The sequence below is a fragment of the Calliopsis andreniformis genome, chromosome 5 (genome assembly GCF_051401765.1).
Source record: "Calliopsis andreniformis isolate RMS-2024a chromosome 5, iyCalAndr_principal, whole genome shotgun sequence".
NCBI classification, from domain to species: Eukaryota; Metazoa; Arthropoda; class Insecta; order Hymenoptera; family Andrenidae; genus Calliopsis; species Calliopsis andreniformis.
Window position 1 is genome coordinate 17,401,209 of NC_135066.1, and position 20,612 is coordinate 17,421,820.

The 20,612-nt window shown below is 40.2% G+C and overlaps 1 protein-coding gene across 5 annotated transcripts in view; it reads right to left on the bottom strand.

Moving 5' to 3' along the window:
* Dsx (transcription factor doublesex) overlaps positions 1-20,612 on the bottom strand; it is an 86,279-nt gene that overhangs the window by 50,980 nt on the left and 14,687 nt on the right. For 3 of the 5 annotated variants that reach the window (XM_076379323.1, XM_076379321.1, XM_076379319.1), the window contains exons 3-5: positions 7,630-7,776; positions 6,314-7,428; positions 3,299-3,657 (exon numbers count right to left, since the gene is read on the bottom strand). In XM_076379323.1, coding sequence (XP_076235438.1) covers positions 7,349-7,428; positions 7,630-7,776 — 227 coding nt within the window. In that variant the 3' untranslated portion in view covers positions 3,299-3,657; positions 6,314-7,348. Of the gene's footprint in view, positions 1-3,298; positions 3,658-5,360; positions 5,597-6,313; positions 7,429-7,629; positions 7,777-20,612 lie in introns of those variants that run through there. The other 2 variants (XM_076379320.1, XM_076379324.1) reach the window with 2 other exon arrangements.

Below are 20,612 nucleotides of genomic sequence, written 5' to 3' on the forward strand. Positions count from 1 at the left end.
TTCGTTTAAATATTAATAAACATGTATCTTATATGCAAGTACTAGATGATTCTAATGGAACTGTATTTATTAATAAAACATAGAAGAATAGATTAGAATAGAATAGAACCCCCTGGGACTCTACCCCTGCCATAACAGAAATACTCTATACCCGTGCACTGGAGGTTAACAGTAGAACGTGGCTCTTTATGCATACAATGTAACTGCATCAGTTCATGCATATTTCCCAAGACAGATATATGTATCTATAATTTGCTAAAAGAAGGAAGAACTAACAATATTCCCCTTGTCGTAATAATAGGTATTACCCATTCAACACCTCCCATTGAGGCGTTAGTCACGGCAATGTTCAGCAATAATTAAGGTATAAATTGCGTAAAGCAATGTTACAGGATCATTATTATTTGCTCTGGGCTGGATACGACCATTGACTGCCACCGCACAGGCGGAGACGATGTTCTCGCTGTAGGGGAATTTTTCTTTTTGCCGAGCATCATTAATCTTTGCTTGGAATGGCTAGGTGCGAACGTTCGCCATTCAGCTCGCGCGTACTGAACGCAGCTGCACGCGAGTCACGCATTGTATGCACACGCGTGGACAAGAAACCGCGGAAATTTCGTGGGGCTGCAATCTCCGCAATCGAACGTGAGAATCGAGTCGAAAGGGAAACAGAGCACAATGATCAGCTTTGACCTTCTGCTATTTCGTATGCAATTACGATGCCTTCCTGACCTGAACTGCCAATTAAAACGTGTATAGAACTTTGAAGGCACGCGTAATTCGAGAAATTAATGCAATAAAGGATCGGTAAAATAGCAGATTCTCCTCAGATATCTTTAGATACACAATGGTGAATAGAAGAGCGTTCAAGAGTTAAAATAAAAGAAAACGCCAGAATTGAATGGGTGAATCAAAGAACAGTACTAATTGCAAGTTAAAATTAGCCACTTTCAAATAATCTGAGAATTATGTAAAGTGGATCAAATGGAACTCAAAATATGATTCTTAGACTTGTACTGTTCTTCGACTCACCGATTCAAGGTTAGAAGAAGGATTTAAATATCTACACCATATAAACTGAAAAACTATCTCAAAATAAATGTTACCACTATGGAATCAAATATCTACGCAGTATAGAAGATAATGTTCACCCAATTTCTAAAGCACCTGCAAATTTCTCTAAAATAACTTTTCCCCACGTTCTCTCAGTCTCGACTCTTCCACAGGAAAGCTTCATTATAAAAGCAGAAAAAATGCGTGGCTTATCAAGAGGGATCAATTCACGGTTGAAAAACGGAGCAAATGTGAACGTAGCATAACTCGCCCGAACGGTTCGGCGTGCTCGCAACACTGTATCCATCTGAAGCAAGTCGAGGTCGTTAATCGTCTACCTGTTCGGTGGGTAGACCAGCAGGAACGCGACTTTCCACATGGAGTTGAAAGTATCCAACCGGGCGAACAGGCTCGGTTCCCCGCGAGCGAGCGCATTTATCCTGAGCTGGTGTTGGCACGCGTGAAACACGACGTCTTCAGCGTAATTACTAGCCCCCGATCGCGACCCGAGCTAATAGCGTTACGCTAAGCGTACGCTCTATTCCCAGCCTCGGGCCACGATTGCGCTCGGTTAACGTCCCTTTTTTCCGTGCTCTCTTCCCTTACAAAACCGAGCCTCGACCACTGAGAACTCACTTACAGACTATCGCTGACGTTTCTCTATCCTATGTCGAGGGCTGTTTAAAGAGACGCCAGTCTCCCACGAAATGGATTTCGCTGAATACCCAGATTGAGTGGAAATACTGTGAAAATGAGGAGAAATAGCAGTCTTCGTGAATTTTTAAGGACACTAGACGTTGGAAAGGAGTGAGTTCGGAATTGCTTTATTTTTATGGGCGGTAGACTTTCAATTGCCTGAGTATAGTTTCGTGTATAGAGTCAGAGCAAGAAATCATTGAGGAGTAGACTGAAAAGTCACCGTGAGTAAGTGATATTGGATTCTGGCCTCCTCATCGATTACATCGAGGAAATAAAAGTAGAGTAAGGGGGTTGTGAGTAAAAATTATCCACTGTGAAGTGAATCGATAATTTAATTAAAAATTAGAAACGTAGAGCTATATCTCTCTCCATTTTCCCGAAATCATGCTGAATTTTCAATCTAAAAATGTCTAAGATTTAGAAACGACTTCTTCTTTACTAGCATCGCATCTAATCTGAACTGAAACCACAAAAACATAATTCCTTCGAGGTGATGTATTTTTCCAAATACGCTTAAGACACTCCAATCAAATTTAAAGCGCATTGGCCATCAGTAGCCTTAATACCATCGCGCAAAAAGTGGTCGCCATCGGCACAGATATCATACTTTGTGTGACTAGCGTGATCATCAGGGTGTTCCTGAATGAACGTCTTGACAAGTGAAAAATGAAGCGTCAGAGAAGAGGCAGAGGCGGAACTGGCTGGCATCAATCTCAAGGTAGGCATTACGTTAATAAACAATAAAGCGGTCAGTTTGTTTGCGGCTCATTAAGAGAGGTCCGCAAGAACGAGCATTGTGATGAAGATGATACGCGCCTCGGGGCGCCCGCAGCGGGCAGCGTTACGACGAACCAAGCATAGCCCGGTTAAGCGATTTATAATGATCGATCCCGTGCAAACGCGGTAGCCAAGTAGCCAGGCTACTTAACAAATTACGCTTCCTCCTTTTTCACGCCTACTTGACCGCCCCGCGCCTTCGTAAATTTTACTCGCCCCAGACAGGGAAGAAAGACAGAGGGATTACGCATCCCCGTCATTATAACGCGATTAACCGTTATCCGCAAAACGATCTTTCAACGAACTGATGCGCGCCGCCGTTGCAACGTGGGAAGTCGGCGGGTACACAACACGATCACAGATTCGAAAACATCCTTTGAGAATGCGATCGTATGGGAAAAAAATGTTAAGCTGAAGTTATTGAAGCCTGTTGTAGAATTTGCAGAAGCACTTTAACAGGCTTAAATTTAATAGAATCGGTAAGAGTCGAGTTTATAGATTTAACGAAGCTCCCCTTACTGTAGTTAGCTTTGTTAATTTTATAAAGGTCTGTAACAGATTCTACGGAAGTATTTTCTGCTTAGATCTACTTGGGAGACTTTTGCAAAATCTGTATCGACCATTTTGTTCCGTTATACTCGAGTAGTGGGACACGTGAGTAGTGGACACATTTTGTCGAATGTAGATATGCAGGAAAAAAGTTTTCATTGCTGCTTTGCAATTAAGGATTCCATGGTCCATTATTTATTTTAAAAAATTGCACCTTTACACTGCAGTAGTAACATAAAAGCCTCGATTAACTGGCTTAAAAGTTGAAATAAAATTTAGAGAAGTATTATATTGGAAGAGAGGCGCTTAAGAGCACATTTTATACCCCTTTCGTTTAATTGCCTCGTCAAAAATAACGAGAGCACGGCTAGATTATGATATTAGAGTCATTGCCTGTCACATCCTGTAGACATTATATCAGTTGAGATATGGTAACACATTTTGTACCGGTTTATGCGTAATATTCAGCTTTTTGCGGTTAGATGTTGCACAAGAGATGACACAGGATTGTCAGCATTCAACTCAAACGTCGTTGAAGAGGCGACACGTGTTTGTTGAAATAACTCTACCAGATGAGTGCTGTAATAAACGGATATACATAGCGCTCTTCTTTCAGAGGGACGTTGTTACAAAGTAAGAAAGTGAAAAGTGTTAGAAATTCATTCGGCAGTAAAGTTGAGTAGAGGAAGATTTAACGTACTAATATTCGAATGTTTGATATAAATACGATGAGAAAATTAATCAAGATGAGGTGATTCTGCTCCTGGAAATGGGATTCGACATGCAAAGCAGATGAAAGAACTTTCCAAATAGGAATATTTAAAATTTGAAAATTAGAAGATTTAGATATTTGAATATTTGAATGCTTGAAAATTTGAATATTCGACTATTTGAAAATTTGAGAATTCGAAAATTTAAATTGAATATTTTAAAATTTTAGAGTTCGAATATTTAAAAATTTGAATATTAGTAGGTATTTAATACACTTTTATGTATCTAAGTTATAAGCCCCTATGCAGTACGTTATAGAATCAATGGATGCTCGTATTAATCGAATAATAATAATAAAGAATACGTGTATTTTGATATAAGACTTCCCTGAAATCAAGTCACAAGCAATTTGGATCAGTTAAAAGTAGAAGTTATCTAACTGACAATCCTGTGACAGCTCGCAAATAGTTGACTCCTAAATTTTCGTCCTAACTCCGTTTTTCTTCCTCATACCCCGCCATCAACTGTCGCCAGTAAGTACCACGAATTGGTCTTAAAACGTGTTCCGAATGTGCGCTGTAAAACATTTATAGTCTGTTCGCGTGGGCTCAGTGTTGATATTCGTGCATCTACACGGCCGATGATCGTATATAGATAGGCGAGGCCTTGCGAAATATGAGGCTTAGCAAGCTGGTTCCACGCGATTTTGCTAGGAGATACTGTTGCTTTGTCTGGGACGAGAAGTTTGATCAACGCGGAAGGAACTCGAATTCGAGCCAGTGAATCACGTGTATTGGAACATTTACGCAGAACTGTTTTGTTAAAAATCTCTTTGCGCAAACAGAGTTCCTAACTACAGAATTTTTACTTTTGAAACATCCTGTGTTTTCTCAAACAACTTTCCCTAAACATGATATACATTATCTGCAACAATGAAAGCTTCGAAAAATAATTATACGAATTCTTCAACTGAAACACAATAGTTTCTGCATATGAATACTGTGACTGCCACTTTCACTCATATACGGTTGTGAATAGTATTAAATTACATATTCGACTCATTTCAATAAACTACTTTCATTAGACCATCGACACTGCATGAACTGAAAGTCGAAACCATTATTTCTTTACGATTTTCTATTGAAGCAGCGAAAGAAAGGACAAGAAAATGTCTGCTCCAGTTCCAAGTTAATTTAATTTAACAATAAAATGCACTGCACAGGAAGATTCGTCGTGCAGACACGAAATTTCTGCTCTCTTAAAATAAGTTAAGCTCCGATTTCCTCCTCTAATAAAAGGCACAAAACGAAAGCGACAATTAAGAGATATTAATATCGTATTAAGCTCCGTCACTTGCAACTCTTGTGGAAACAAGAAATTCGCTGGGCAACGACGACGGAGTGAAGCGCGTACATTTTTAACAGGATTGGCAGTCTTCCATTGGACGCATTTAGTGGTTGTCGGCAAGTTGACACAAGATCGTAATAACGGCTACATAATAACTGCAAAAATATCCTGTAATGATTCCTTGTTGGCAACGAATACGTATTTATTATAGCTGCTGTACTGGACACGCTCGGTTGCGACAATGAACGTCGTTCTACTTTGTACAAAACGTTCGCCGCTGATTTCGTGGAACAACATGCAAGAATAACAGAATGATTAAGTGACGAAGACGCCTGGAAATTTATAATGACCACACGAATTTGTGCCTAGATCGTGAAGAGTCCGCAATGAATCTCCGTCGAAATACCTGCATCTGCATGTCATGGACTTGGATATCTCTGTTTCTAATCCTAAGTGAGATCTGATGAGGAACAAAGGAGATATATTTTTTTTTATATATTTTAGTGGTAATTCGTTTCTTGATGAGCTCAGAGAAATGTCCAATTATGTGCAAAGTTTTACTATATTTTTATAACTAGATATTTTTAACGTCGGATTGTGTTAGCAGTCTGCTTTCCTATGTCAGATTAAAAGTCATTGCTAATTTGTTTCGCTCAGTTAAGGTGGTCTACTTTTAAGTTATTTTACAACATTTTTACTTCGTTACAGTAATGGCTTTCCATTGTCATTTTAATTAATTACTGATCAGTCAGTTTGCTTCATTAAACCGAATTATGTACTGATCATTTGTTCTGCTCCACTGGAGTAAACGATTAACTGGCAGTGCTAGTTAATTATGCTTTCAAACAAATGTGTTCCTACTTAAGAAATTTCTCTGGCTACGTTAAAACGCTATTTAAATTTGTACTAGAAAATATATTTACGCCATTTTATCGTCTATACCAGGTGTTACGACAAAACAGCGTTTTCATTCCCCATATATGAACACAATTATTCATTTCTCGTAATGGATTAGTTATCCTTGCCGAATTAATATTAAGATCATTTCACCCAATTTAAAACCGTAACAAATGTTACGAGGAGAAGAGAGGAGCCATCTCTCCTCGCCCCCTTTCGCTATCATCGCAAATAACACGCAAAAATTGGAAAGCAAAACATATAGCTGAAAGATCCCTACCTTGGCATCTGGCGCAGTTTGCATTCCCAACTCAATCATGGAATTATCCCAAAATCTTCGGGTGCAGATAATCCATAGCTTTCAAAAGCACATTTATGAGAAATAGCTTTTCACGAAAAACACTCAGCAAGAACTTATTCCTTTCGTGGCACAGATATAGCAAACCAAAAACTTCCCACTTTCCTGAACGCACATTTTTACGTTATCATGTCTTCCTGATGGTGCTATATGGAGCCTAAAATCTTCGCGAGATGAGACAATTATTCCTGAGGACCAAAGTCTCCTTCTGGAAGATCTTCGAGCACGACGACGTTGGTGAATCGCGCAGTAAAACGTGTACAATTTTTTGAATAAGATGAAGAATCGCAGGCGAAATTGGCAAGCATTGAAAGATCACGATGGAAATTTCGGTAGAATTATAAGTTACTTAATTTCTAAAACTTGTTTCATCTCTAAACATAAATTATTGCGCCAAGAAACTAAATTGAACGAGAGACAGTGAAACTTATGTGATTTTCTAATTTTTTAAGGAAATTGTATCTAATAATAGTAGTCGACAGCTATTTAAGTCAGTACAATCAGTTTTAGAAATTTAATTAAAATTTATTACTGTGTTCTTCTTTTAAAACTGTACAAGGATGTAATTAATAATTTTTATCGACCGAAACTGTGAAAAAATACTCTTGTAATATATCAAGGCGGTACGCCTACAAACTACTCTGGTTGTATCGCGAATTCACAACACGAAAATGATGCAACGCTATAAATTGCTCCGGGTGCATTGCCAATTCCGACGCGCTGCGATTTCCGCGTACGCTAGTGAACCTAAATAATCTCGCGGAAAGAAAAGTATTCTCCGATTACTAAATTGCCAGAATCAAATATATCTTTGTCGCTACTCTAATTTAGATGGAACGAAAGCGATTATTTTCAAGAATTTCAGAAAGAATCATATTGTACTCGTGCAAAGCTACGTTCAAAATGAAACTTGTGCATGCATATAATTCAGAAAATTTCGATAATTCGATGACTGTTTCAAGTGGGTAGGAGATTTACGATAAACGAACGAATCTCGTCCAGAATGGTGTTCCAATAGCACTTTTTCGGGTGAAAGGCTATCAAAAATGAAGAAATAAAAACATCAAGTTACTTTCAATGTTCACGAGGTATGGAGTGATGCATTTTTTAATCGATTTGAATTAATGCATTATTATTGATGCAGTGATAATTGAACTGTTTGCAGAGTGATGCTATGAATCTTATTAAAAATATTGAGCTCAAAGATTTATAAAGAAATGAAATATAATTTGCGTTACCATCCACTATGCGTTTCACAGCATCTTCTGGATTCCCCGCATCTTTCATGATCACGTACATCAGCGGTAGCATATCCCAGGAATACTGGAAGAGTTCTAGAAGCTTGGTACTCCATTCCAGAAGAACTTCCACGCTGTCGCCTACAACTGAAGTAAAATAAACATTAGACGTGCTTGTCAACTGAATCTTGATTTGTGAAATTGAAATTCAATTTAAAGGATATTTTTCTGATTTCTTAAATTATTTTCTATAATACACTGTCTTAATTGTGCGATGAAATAAATTCTTTTCATTTTGCAAAAAAAAATATTCCACGTGCACGGGAAATATCAAGGTTATATGAATGCGACGCTTCTTTTGAAGATGTTCCAAACTGAAACTATAAAATGATTCTTGCCAAAAATATTTTCTGTATAATGTTTCTATATTGGCATCGATATGCTATAGTAGTATGTAATGATATTATTAATACCATTAAAACAGAATGTTTATTACAACATGAAGTGGATAAAATGCAATGTTTATTGCAACACTAAATGGAGCTTCTCTATTACTTTTTCTATGAAAATTAGAGATGCAGTAAACATTTATCATAATATCCTTTCCACTACTAAATATTCTAATGTCTGTTTAATAGTTCGACGATGAGGATGCCATAAACTAGATAAATGTTTATCACTGGAGTGCAAGTTCATATCGAAACCTGAAGTAACGCTTTCTTGCTTCGCCAAGTAGAAAATACCTTCCATCCACAGGCAGGAATTTTGAAGACAAACAAAATTCAACGAATGCAAATCGTGTGAGCTGATAATAAACTGGTTACCTTTTCTACATATTCAAGAAAATATTTCTTACAGCTTCTCTAAGCCTATTATCTTCTACGATCCTTATTATGTTTCTCTGATCAAAGAAAAAACCATCAGTGTATGGAAAGTTTGAATCCAAACATCTATCTAAATAGAAAGCATCTGCAAAGGAACAAGGCGTAAATTTTATTAAATTCGCCACACTGTCAATCGATCCTGAAACAAGACCTCAACACGAGAAACATGTGCGAGGCAGCGATCCGAATAAAGATGACGTCTTGTGCGGTGGCAAAAATGAGAAAGAAAAAACCAATAATAACCTGTTTTTCGTATTTAACGATACATCTGTCCCGTTATCTGTAACTGAATCGGACTTTCTCGCAACTTTCTAACACCTGTTACACTCGATGGCAGAGAAGAACTGAATCGGGAGCAACTGGTGAAGATGGAAATTGCATTCGATAACCGCGAACCTGCTTGTCTACTGACGAACTCGCTGATCCACCAGGACAGAGACAGTAGAGAGGCACAATATTATTTGTTCCAACGGATGTCGGTCAAAGTAACGGAAGCTGACCTGAGAGGAAAGTTTCAAAATACTGATTGTGACTATTTTTCTTTCATAAATTATTCCTAAATACCTTGCATAGTTTCCTTTTATAAATTCCCTCTATATCTTACTTCACAGTAAAAAAAGTTCAGCGAACACAACATACCATAATAAAAGAATTTCGATTTTTAGTAACCAACCAGTATTTTACTTACAAATCGATAACAATTAGTAATAACTTCAGATATAATATGTAAACAAATATGGACTTCAACAAAATTCATTCTAGCATAGGGAAAAAAGAGTCTTTTAGCGTGTAAGGCGGCATCTTTCTTCAGGTACAAATAAACCGGTCTATTGGGTGCATAAAAATTGTATCCAACATGTCCTCTTATTGATGCACGCGAGCTACATACGTGAACAAATTACGATCGATTCGAAATGAATAAATAACTCTTGGCAAACAGAACTCGAGCATCAGTGGTAATTGCATGTGCTACCACAGACCTTTGCAAAATGTTTCATCAATGCATTTCCGTTTACATACGCGTTATACGTGTGCGCGATTGTATTTATATCTGAACAGTATTTGCAATATTACATATAATAATACTGCAATATTAAATGACAGATGAACGTTGGCCTAATACCTCTACCTAGAGTATGTAATAATAAACGGGACATACGATCTAAAAAATCTGTGTAAGTGATACGATTTACAGAACTCTCCCTCAAATAGTTACAATAGCTCATAACTGTCTTTTTCGACTCGCGGTACCACGTGGTCAGCTCGCTAAACAGAGTACATAAATATACTCCTATGGACAGCTAAAATATATTCATCGGACCCAACTGACCTCAGCCAACGACCAACGAATGAACAGTCTCCACCCATTTCAACTTCATTCATCGCTAACGTCGAAACCGTCTCACCGTTAACGTTACCTGGGCTCGCGGTGAATATTTGAAAAGCTGATGGAAACCACGAGGGTAACCGACACCCACGGTCGATCGCGCGCAAGATCGCGTAAGGAATCCCTTGCATTCTCGTGCAGCTTAGAAATCCCACCCCGAGGCGGGGGTTTCGCCAATCGAATCGACCGGTTCGCCGCTCTGCTCGGCCTATGCTCACCTATATTTCTCCCCGTTCTCCACTCCCATGAGGCCACATACGTGTAAATTTCCTCGCGTTTCCCCTCCGAGTCCGTGTCCCGCGTTCACCTCGTTGGGACCGCGTCATTGACGTCACGAACAAAATGGCGGCACCGACGAACGGTGAAAGGTTCGCCGAAGAGGTCCTGAAGAAGAGGGAACACGGTCGAACCTCGCGGTGGCTCGTACGAGACGGAGGGAAAGGACGAGCATCGCGGGTAGAGGGGTTGAGTTCTGGGATCGAGAGAGGAGAGAGAGACTGGAACGAAGGTAGCGCGACGCCGAGATAGGATGGCATCGAAAGGGAACAACCTAGAGTGCCTGGTCTTGTCCTCTCCTTCTCCTCCCTCTGCCCTCCCCTCGTCGAGGGCAGCCCCTCTACCGCCTCTACCCTCTCTCTTCTTCTTTCTCTCTCTTCCTCTTCCTCTCTCTCCCACTGAGGGCTCTCGCGCTCTCTCCCACTACACCCAGTGGACGGTTCTCGCGTTCTCCGCTCCTCTCTCTTTCGGTGGTGCAGGGACGCGGGGCAGCAAGCTCTTCTGGAAACAGCACGCACACGCGCGTGTACGGAGTACGTGGTTGGCCGGGTTCACCTGCACGTGGAAAAGGAGGGAACCAACGCCAGGCGTCCCGGCGACGGCACCGCAGGCACCTGTGCGTCGCGTTGTCTATTCGATAGAACGGTAGAGGGGTGGCTGCTGCACAGAGGGGGCGACACCGTGGTGGAGCACAGGGCGAAAGAGGGGCTGAGAGAGAGAGAGAGAGAGAGAGAGAGAGAGAGAGAGAGAGAGAGAGAGAGAGAGAGAGAGACGGAAAGGGAAGTTGAGGGAGGAAGAGGACGCGAGGGACGGGGGAGGATGGAGGGGAAAGCTATTTCCGCCTTTTAAAAACGATCCAGAGGGCCCCTCATAGGCGGAGCTGCGCCGAACCGACGCGCCACTATTGGCTGCCCTAATGCCTAATACAAAGCATAATAACGCTCGGGGAATTGTTGTAACAGGGTACGTCGCTGAAAGGGTGTGTTCCCTATGCCAGGCACGAGGAGCTGCGGAACACTCTGACGCGAAAATTGGTCGCTCGAAGGGGGCTGGGGGATATTGCTGGGTTGCGGATATAAAAGTAGCCAAAAAGTACGGGAATCAGTAAAAGAGTTTCTTAATGCACGATCCAGAGAGACGTTAAATATGTACACCCCTAATTTGAATGCAGGCTTAAATGCTGTTTTTTGGATATTATCTGGTGGAAGGAGAGGACAGCGATCAAAGTCTCTTCCAATTTTATGTAATTTGCATGCTGGTAGAGTAGTTCAATATTATGTATCTGGAGGTTCTAGTAGTATCCAAAAGTGTAGGTAAAATTTGAAAATTATTTACATAGGAACTTCATGACAAAAGGATACATGTACGTGTGTAGGTCTTAGAGAATGTGGAAGATTCATATTCGAGGACCAAAATTGCAATATCTATTGAACAGTGGAGTAAGTTGAATGTAGTTCAAGGTGGTGACTAAATTACATATCTTTACCACTCGTTCCATTTTATTCCAGCATCTACCTTGAATTTCAAACTACGATAAACTAGTTTGAACATTTGTGTAACATTCTGCTAATTTAAAGCACACTAGAAACAGGTCTCTACTTTTTCACAATTTAATCTACTGACATATCTACCAAACAACTAGCACGAAATCACTTACATTTATCGAACCTCCGACAATTCTTCATACATAACAATTTATCTACTCGAAATTTCCAAACAATCAGAAAACAAAGTACATATTCGTTGTCTAGGCGATAATCGAATGTAATTGGTCCCAAGACCACAGGCATGAACAAACGTTATAGGCAGCCAAACCAGTCAAGATGCATGCAAATAGAGGTAAAATACGCGGTTTATCAAGCAACGACACGTAAATCGCGGAAAAACGACACACTCGAGGGACGTGTTCTGCGAGAATGCACGACACACACGACCGACTCTAATTTCAACGATCTGGAGAATAATAACCGGCAATGACAGCTTTCAACACCATTCAGGGACTATAATTAAGTTTGGTTTCATCGTTATACACACGAAGATCGAACGGATTTGATGGCATCCCCGCACACAAGCAGGTGAAGATAACACGGTGCAGCAGCATCCCGATGCTACACCCGAACTCGGCCTCGATGGATCGCTCCCTGCCAGAATTATAATTTCGTTATGGATTCGACGTGGTCGCATGCGAGCCAGCTGTTTATCGTGCAACTCGAAGGCAAGGGAATGACCGCCTGGTGGCGGGGCGTGCTCCGTTCATGGCTTAATTTCGAATCCATAAATATTAGTCTGTAATTTCTCCCTTTTCCTTCCGTGCATTTTTCACGAGTCTCCGAATGTGCTCTGTTTCAAAATTAATCGAAGAATTGCGATACATTTTACGCGTACTTTTTACTCTCGATTAGAATTGTGTCGAGTGTCGATATTATTAAGCACTGTAGCGGAACAACTGTAATTGCGTAATAAAAAGCAACTCTATTTTATGGAAAACATGAGTTGAAGTAATATAAAGATACTGAATTGTAAAAAATTCAGGATATAATCGAAGAGGTAATAATTCTTTCAATACAAATAAATATAAAATAAAAATTGTTTATATGCAGCACCGTTTTTGCAAAAATTAAAAAATGGCTGAAATAGGTACTAAAAATTCCGAAGAAAATTAGATAGGACATAGGTATTTGTAGAAATTTAATTATTCAAGTTTTTTCTTTCGAAGAAACCATATAAATCTTTTGATTAAAAATTTCATCCATAGTTTTACTTTTACGTTACTAATAAATACTAATCTATAATTTTCTTGGTCAACATATACCGTTACGCTTCCCAGTATCCAGCCATTTTTTTCATCCAATACTATTTCGAAACGTTTGGTCAATGCAAAATCACTGTAACGATACGATTTAACTGTATCCAACCGATTACCAATGGATATCGTTAAGAGACCGTGTTATCGCGAAATGCAATTATATAATACCAGTGACAGCAGTCGTTGTTTCTTGTCTGATTCTCGAACGATGCATATGTAGTAATACATACATGGATACGTGGAAATACACAAGACTGTTTCATAATTATCATAATTCATGTCACCGTTTTATCACTTTTCTAATCAACATTGTTCACAATCACGCAAACAGAACCATTGTATGCCCCAAGTGCATAAGTGGCTACGTATAATGAAACAGCAAAAATGTAATACAAATTGGCATTTGCAGACTCGCGTAGAAATGTTCGAATAACGAAACCTGATCGTGAGCGCCGCATAAACCTCCACATAAGGGGCAATTGAGGAAACTCAACGGTTGGTCTCCATCGTGTGAAAGAACTCCAGATGGCTCGGCCAGCTCAATGATTATAAACAATTTTCTGAGTCGAATGGTAAATAAATAAGTTCGTGGAACGAGAACGGGATCTCGTAATGAGAGCTTCTCGTTGAAATCGGTACCGTGAACTCGAGGAGACCGGTAAACATCGTTGACGCCCGCGGATAGCTGTCTACAAGATTGCTCCGTGTCAATCGTTGACTCGTTTAGTCCTGACCACGCACCGGTTCATTTATGGGAGTGTGAAAGTGAGCCTCTTGTTAGTCGCCATCTATTCACGCACAAAGTGTCAAACAAATACAATTCGAAAACTTTATGAACTTTTAGTACCCTGTGAATGAAGTAACACTTCATTAACATGGCTCTGCGAATCGACCATTTTGGTCTGAATGTAACAGTGTTAACCCCCTTGGCTTGTAACTTTTCGGTCCCTGGCAGGTAGCACGTGTTAGAGGTAACGAAAGAAATGTATCTACTCGTGATAATTGAATGATGATTATTGATTCAGTTTCCGACCTCAAATTATTATCTACATTTTTTTAGAAAATGAACGTATTTAAATGGTAGAAAATAACTTTACCGCAAGTTTTTTTTGATAGATAGAAGATAGCAAAACCTTGAAGCAGACTTAGAGTTACCATAATCTTTATTGCAGCTTCCACGTGCATGCACTTCAAAATGACATGTGCATTAGTTATAATGACGATAATCGCGATAAGGACGTCAAAAAGAAACTTAGTCACAGATTGTAAGATCAAATAATTACCTATCTTTGCACTGAGAAAGATATCTATAGATACATAGTTATATCACTAGGTGCACTAACTCGTGTCCAATGTAAAGTATTCCCTCGGAAACCTCTATTGCGATGAAGAAATCCTATAAAACCACGAAATGCTGAATTACCACGCATATAAAAAGTATCATAAAATATTTATATTGCTTTTGAGCTTATTTAATTCAAATACTGATTAAAAGCATATAATTGTTTCGTTTAATAATGTTTAAAATAACAATTATATAAATTAAAAAAAAAATGATTTCGCATTGACTTAGGTATCAGTGATTGTAATAACATACGATAAATTATTTTTTAAATCTGAGTAAAATAGAAATTTATGTTTTTTCATTTTATTTGTGCAAATGTGGCTTAAGGAACCTCCCACCATGTAAAATCTACAGTAATGTCGATCACCTCCTTGAAACTCGTTTCAATGAACGGAAGTGGCGTACAAAACGGGTTACGTGCGAAAAACGCTCACGCTCAAAGACGCTGAAAGATACACGTAAGCCTGCGTTCCTAGGACGATCGAGATTAGTGAAAGACGAGCATGGGTGTTCGATGACGCAAACATCGATAAGTAATCGACTACCTAGAAGCTGGCTAAACTTCTCGGTCTTATTCTATACATGTTATTGAGCGTTAGCCATAATACTCAAAACCCATTAAAGTTCATATGATATAATGTGCCCTTTGTGTTGCAGGCTGCTCCAAAATATGGAATAACATCACAGCGATACCCAGATGTCATTATTTTGAAAATATATCGACATAACGCGAAATGACTTCAACTCAGCGGTTCTCATCCTTGCGTTCTCATTAAATTATCAAATTAATTATCAGATTAAAAATTGAATATATACGTTTTTATCCTAATATCTCAAGCATCAAATATAGAAATATTAAAGAAAATTCTAAACGAGAACCGATGTAAACTTCTAATTTCAACTTCAATTACTTCTATCACCGAATCACGCTGTCACTAACACTACACCTACAAGATACTAAGTAATATGAACAAATCATGAGCACGATATCATTCACACATATTACATTAACGTTGTGATCCAATGTCAGAAAATATTTCAAGGAGATCAAGAGCTTAGAAAAAGCTTACCAGAATTCCCACAATTGCCTCCTTTCTATCTCGCAAACTAGCTCGACCTTCGCGAAATGTTGCACCGGCGAGCGTTTCCTTCCGTCTTGGCCGATCGAACGATTTTATTACCGCGCTGGGTATGCACGTGCATGCATACCAGTGCAGCGGCCCGCGAGTCGTTACAGCGACGATGCAAAAAGGAACACGCGGCTCGGCGAGCGTAAAAGGAAGAAAAAGAGCGGACGCTCGTAACGATATCTGGTAACAAAAACTTTGATACGAGCCCCGCGAATTCTGCGACGCCGCAGAACGCAGACCACCTGGAATCGCCCGCGGCCGATAATATTGTTTTACATACACGACCGGGGCTACGGCCGTGGAATGATCTTTTTAGGAGCTGCTCGAGACGATGCGCGCGGTTACAATTAGGGAAATTATGCCGGAACGTAATTCAACCCCTTCGAGCGCTGCATTCGTTACCGTGTTAGACCTACGTTCTGGTTCGAACGAGCTCAAGACGAAACGAGAGGTGTTTGGAGCGGAGTATAGCCTTTATGCTCTCAGAGAGTTGGGATTGGTTACAGTCAATAGTTATTTCGTGGAATTTGAAACAGCGCTGCAAAATAACTGCAGTCGTATTTCTGATTTCTAGAATTTCTGTACTCTCTTCTTGAAGAGGAGCAAACCCTTAATCCCAACTATTTCTATTAAAAATACAAATTCCATCTCGTAGAATTCAATTGATAAGTGAACTGAAATATCTTGGAAATGTAATTAATGTGTGCCTTTTGTCTCATAGCTGAATAAAAAGGCGAATTATCGAGATCCTACAGTACAGAATCACTTATCTTCATAACCTATACAAAGAAACAATCACATCCTTCCTCGTAAAAAGAGTTACTCATAGAGCTGCCAAAAAGTGTCTTTAGAACCCAAAAGAGAATTGAGTAACTTATTCCGAGAGAGAATTCCCCGAAAACGAATATCCACGGTCATCTCGTGTTCCCTCGGACAAAGATGCCCGCCAACATCGATAGAAGCGAATTTGCGTGCGAAACGCGCGCGAATGTACGACCCCAGCGAGGATCTCGTGTTACACAGAGAAACAGAGCGCCCACCCCCGTCCACCTTTCGCTGACCAGCTTGGATGGACGCATAGCGAGCGCGGTACACACTTTCATGAGGGGATGGAGCTGGAGACTGGGCTTTGTAGCAATGATACCGTTGTGTCGTTGCGTAATCGAAACCCCAACCGTGATGCTGGTTGAGGGGCCGTTTCGATGACAAGAGACACGTCGTTGCACTGGTATCGTTCACAAGGCTGTTACCATCTGGGTGCAACGAAACTCGCAGACGGTGCATACACATCGGAGGCTCGCGCTTCGAGGAACTCTTTTTATCGTTAATGAGACGACGGTGACGATTCTGTCCCTGCAACGCGATAGTTATTTCCTATGTTTTATTTGGCTTATTTTTTTGATAATCAAGGGGTTGAAACCCGACGCGGGCGTTTCGAGGAACTCCGAGCAACTGAAGACTAATGTATGATTATTCCAACTGGCGATGCGTTCAGGCGGGAAGGTAAACATCGGTGATCCTAAATCTTGCAATCCTCGAATGTTTTTGTTGTCTTAAATAAACATACAGGAATAGTTAGTATCATTTCGCGGGAAAGGTGCAATCACCCTAGCTCTCGAGAATTGCTGGGAGACTGCTAATCAACATGAACCAGGGTTGTAACCCTGGCTTCCTGGATGCAAAAACTTTTCTCACTATCTGTTTCGACGTGCACGCCGTTTTATTGTCGAGGGAGAAGAAGGAAGAATGGAAAAGTTGCAGACGTTTCGTCTACGCAATCCTCGCTCTATCTATTCCAGCGCTTGGCGTACTCGACGACGTTTTACGTCTATTTCAATAAAAACAGTATAACCGAAACCCTTTGCAACAGTTCTTCTCCACCTATAAAAATAGTCAACGTGAAATCGCAATAAGTTCCAGCGGAAAGAACCGAATGAAGGAACGGTCGTGAACGCGGCAGCTTTTACGAGACATGACATTTCGGAAGCAGTAAAATTCTATCCTGTCAAGCGTTCGCATAAAATCCTTGCTGCCTCCCCCCCTTCCCTCTAGCTGCCACCCCTAAAGCCACCGTTCTTGCAAACAGACCAACCCATACTTCTCTCATTCATGAAAAATGTATGCACACGAACGTACATCTTCATACGGACACACGCCCGTATAATAATTTAACTACGACCATCCTTTCCTAACTGGGAGGTCCGCTGGACCGATCCTCTTTCATTGGCGAACATATAACGAGGTCGTAAAATAGTTTTCGCTTAACTTAACGTACCCGTCTGATTGTCCCTTCTTCACCTTTGTGTTTAACAAATTATTCGGAATTTAAAGGCGAATCTGAATCATTCATCCTTGATGGACATGTAAACAAGGATCATTAAGCGTTGCAAGGTGCAGAAACAAGTGTCCAAAGTTTCTGTTTTATTTAACCGATTGTGGTCGCTCGATTGAGTGGAGATACATTTCATCTTCTTTTAGGGTGTCTCTTTTTATAGGGTGTCCCAGATTTTAACAGCCAAACTTTGTTAGTGTATTCTATGGGTCTGAATACGACGAAAATGTTATGAAAACGTAGGTCGTTTAGAGTTTTATTCGAAAGTTATAAGAGTAACACGAAGTATGAAAGAAATAGTAACTTGTGGTTACTGAGATACAATCTAGAAATATACTCACAACAGTATTTACATTTAGTCCGTCTTTATCTAGCAGTAAGCTGTACTTACTCTCTGAACTCTGAGCTCGTCGGTTTAATTAGTCTAGTAGTTAAGTTGTTAGACTTCATCGAGTAGACATGAGATGCTACGTTAACTAATCCTGAAAATCGGTTAAAAATATCATAACACTTTAATTAACCTCTGATAATAATATTTTCTAATTACTGTTTCTTTCATATTTCGTATTTCTGTTGCAACTTTCGAATAAAGCTCTAAATGGCCTATGTTTATATAACATTTTCTTCTTACTTATACCTATAGAATACAAGTTTGGCCGTTAAAATTTCAGACACCCTCTATAAGCTGATGTGTTATCCTAGGACTTTAAAGTCCTCTATTTTTTAGAGTAGTTTTAATTAATTGCTACTGGAAGGCTCTTGCTATAAATGTCAAGGAAAGAGTTACACACTTTATTCCATGCTTCAAAGATATCGACGTCAGTGTTTCCTCGTTTTTCTAACAAGTTATAGCAAGAAACACGCTACTGTAAACTCGAGGGCGGCTAGTGAACTTTTGCTCTGGATAATTTCATGTAGCTATAGTTCACGTGAATTACTAGATTCAAAATATCCAAGCACTTAGAAATTACTTCAACGAATAGTGACAATTCCACTACCACCATACCCAGAGAGAGAGGCACGGGCTACGTTTCCCACTGACAAAGCGATTAAACGATCACAACCAAGCCGCGGCGACGTTTTCGAGAGCGGGAAGGTACGTAGCGAGCATCGATCGGCTTCCATCAAATAATTCACGCGCGACAGAATGCTTAACAATGAGTAACCGTACACCTTCGCAACAGGATTAACGGTCTCTCGAAGCGAAAACGATGACGTCACGCGACGCGTCGCGTCCCGACACTAAACGCGACCACCAACACGGCCACGAATCGCGGCTGCTACGTGAGCCTATATCGCGCGGTGCCTGTAGAGGCCGAGAGACGCTAGAGACCATAAACACCCTCTCCTGGAGGAAGCCGTTCAGAGATGCTGCGAAGATCGTTGCCCTGCACAGTGTAGAAGAGTAGAGGGTCGTAAAAGATTTTAAGACTTCTTGGACACGCGATGCTGGCGCAGCGCAGCGCTTCGCGGGAATGAGAATGAAGGCGTCCTGGCTTCGACCGCGAATTCCTCCGCAACCGCTGCATATCCTGATGCGAAGCGACGAGCCTACGAGACGCGAAACGACGCCTGTAACGCGAAACTAAGCTCGTAAAGCCAATACGGATGAATTCGGTTCTATGTGGAATGTCCATCTTCGCGGGCGAAATAAAGATAGGGGAAGTCTAGTCTTTTCGCGGAATAGGTGTGTTGAGGCAGTTACGGTGAGAGATTTTCAGCTGTAACGATCACTTTCTGAGCAGCCTTTCGAGGCTTGCAGGAGTCGTCAACTGAAATGGAGTTCGACGAAGCTGATTTTGTCGGCCATAATGGTCGATTGTTGTCAATTATTGATACCTTATTAATTATTGTACTTCTACACTTTCTGTGAGAGTTTAGAAAATCTGCGAGAGTGTAGAAATAGAACTGACAAAACTAGATTTGTCAAGCTGTACGCTAATTATACACTTTTAGGGGTGTATTGGATAATAATTTTGAAAGTGTTGAAAGTTTAAATGTTAAAATTCGCGTGTCGAGCTCAGGAGCTTCCAATATTCCATTCCATTTATCAAAGAAAGCACACAGTAGTAAAAAAAGATTGACAATAAGAAAGCCAATATAAGACTAGGAGAAGGTAGACAAATAAACGACGTCGTGAAAAGAAGAAATGGCAGAGAAGAAAAAGAAAGAGAAGAGGAAGGATTGCAAGCTTCTGGTTCGTATGTAAGCGTGGGCCATCATCACTGACGGACGCTATAATATTTTATGACATTCTTGTAATAGTGGTAGGCTCCGACTAGAGGAGATACGGCGAGGGGTGAAAGTGACAGATCATTTAACCCCGTCGCCTCGTAAAAGATACCCGGCTTGAATCACTAGACTGTGACCAACTTTACTATCCACCCTCGCTTAAGGCGGGTGACCCCTGCGATTCACTGCCAGTCCACCCTTTAAACTGATCCACATGTATCTGCACTGCCCTTAATCCAATCTACACAGAGATCGATTGATTTAAACGAAACATTATATTACTCTTCCAAATCATTATGTAGTTACTTAATCCAAAGTTGCAATATTGAAAGCTTTCATTACACTAATGGAAGAGTCAACTATGGTGTAAATCTATTAAAAGAATGACAAGATTTTTTATTTCTACCGTGTGTAAACAGTCATAAAACATGTTGAAATTGATGCTACTACTCCTTCTGTAATGTTAGATATTAAACACAGAGCATTTGTATTCCGCAAGTACACATCGGCAATTGAAAGTTATTACGGCGTGAAGCACGAATAGAGAAATATCGGTTGGTTTCCCTAATTAGTTAATGATTCCCGCGGTTA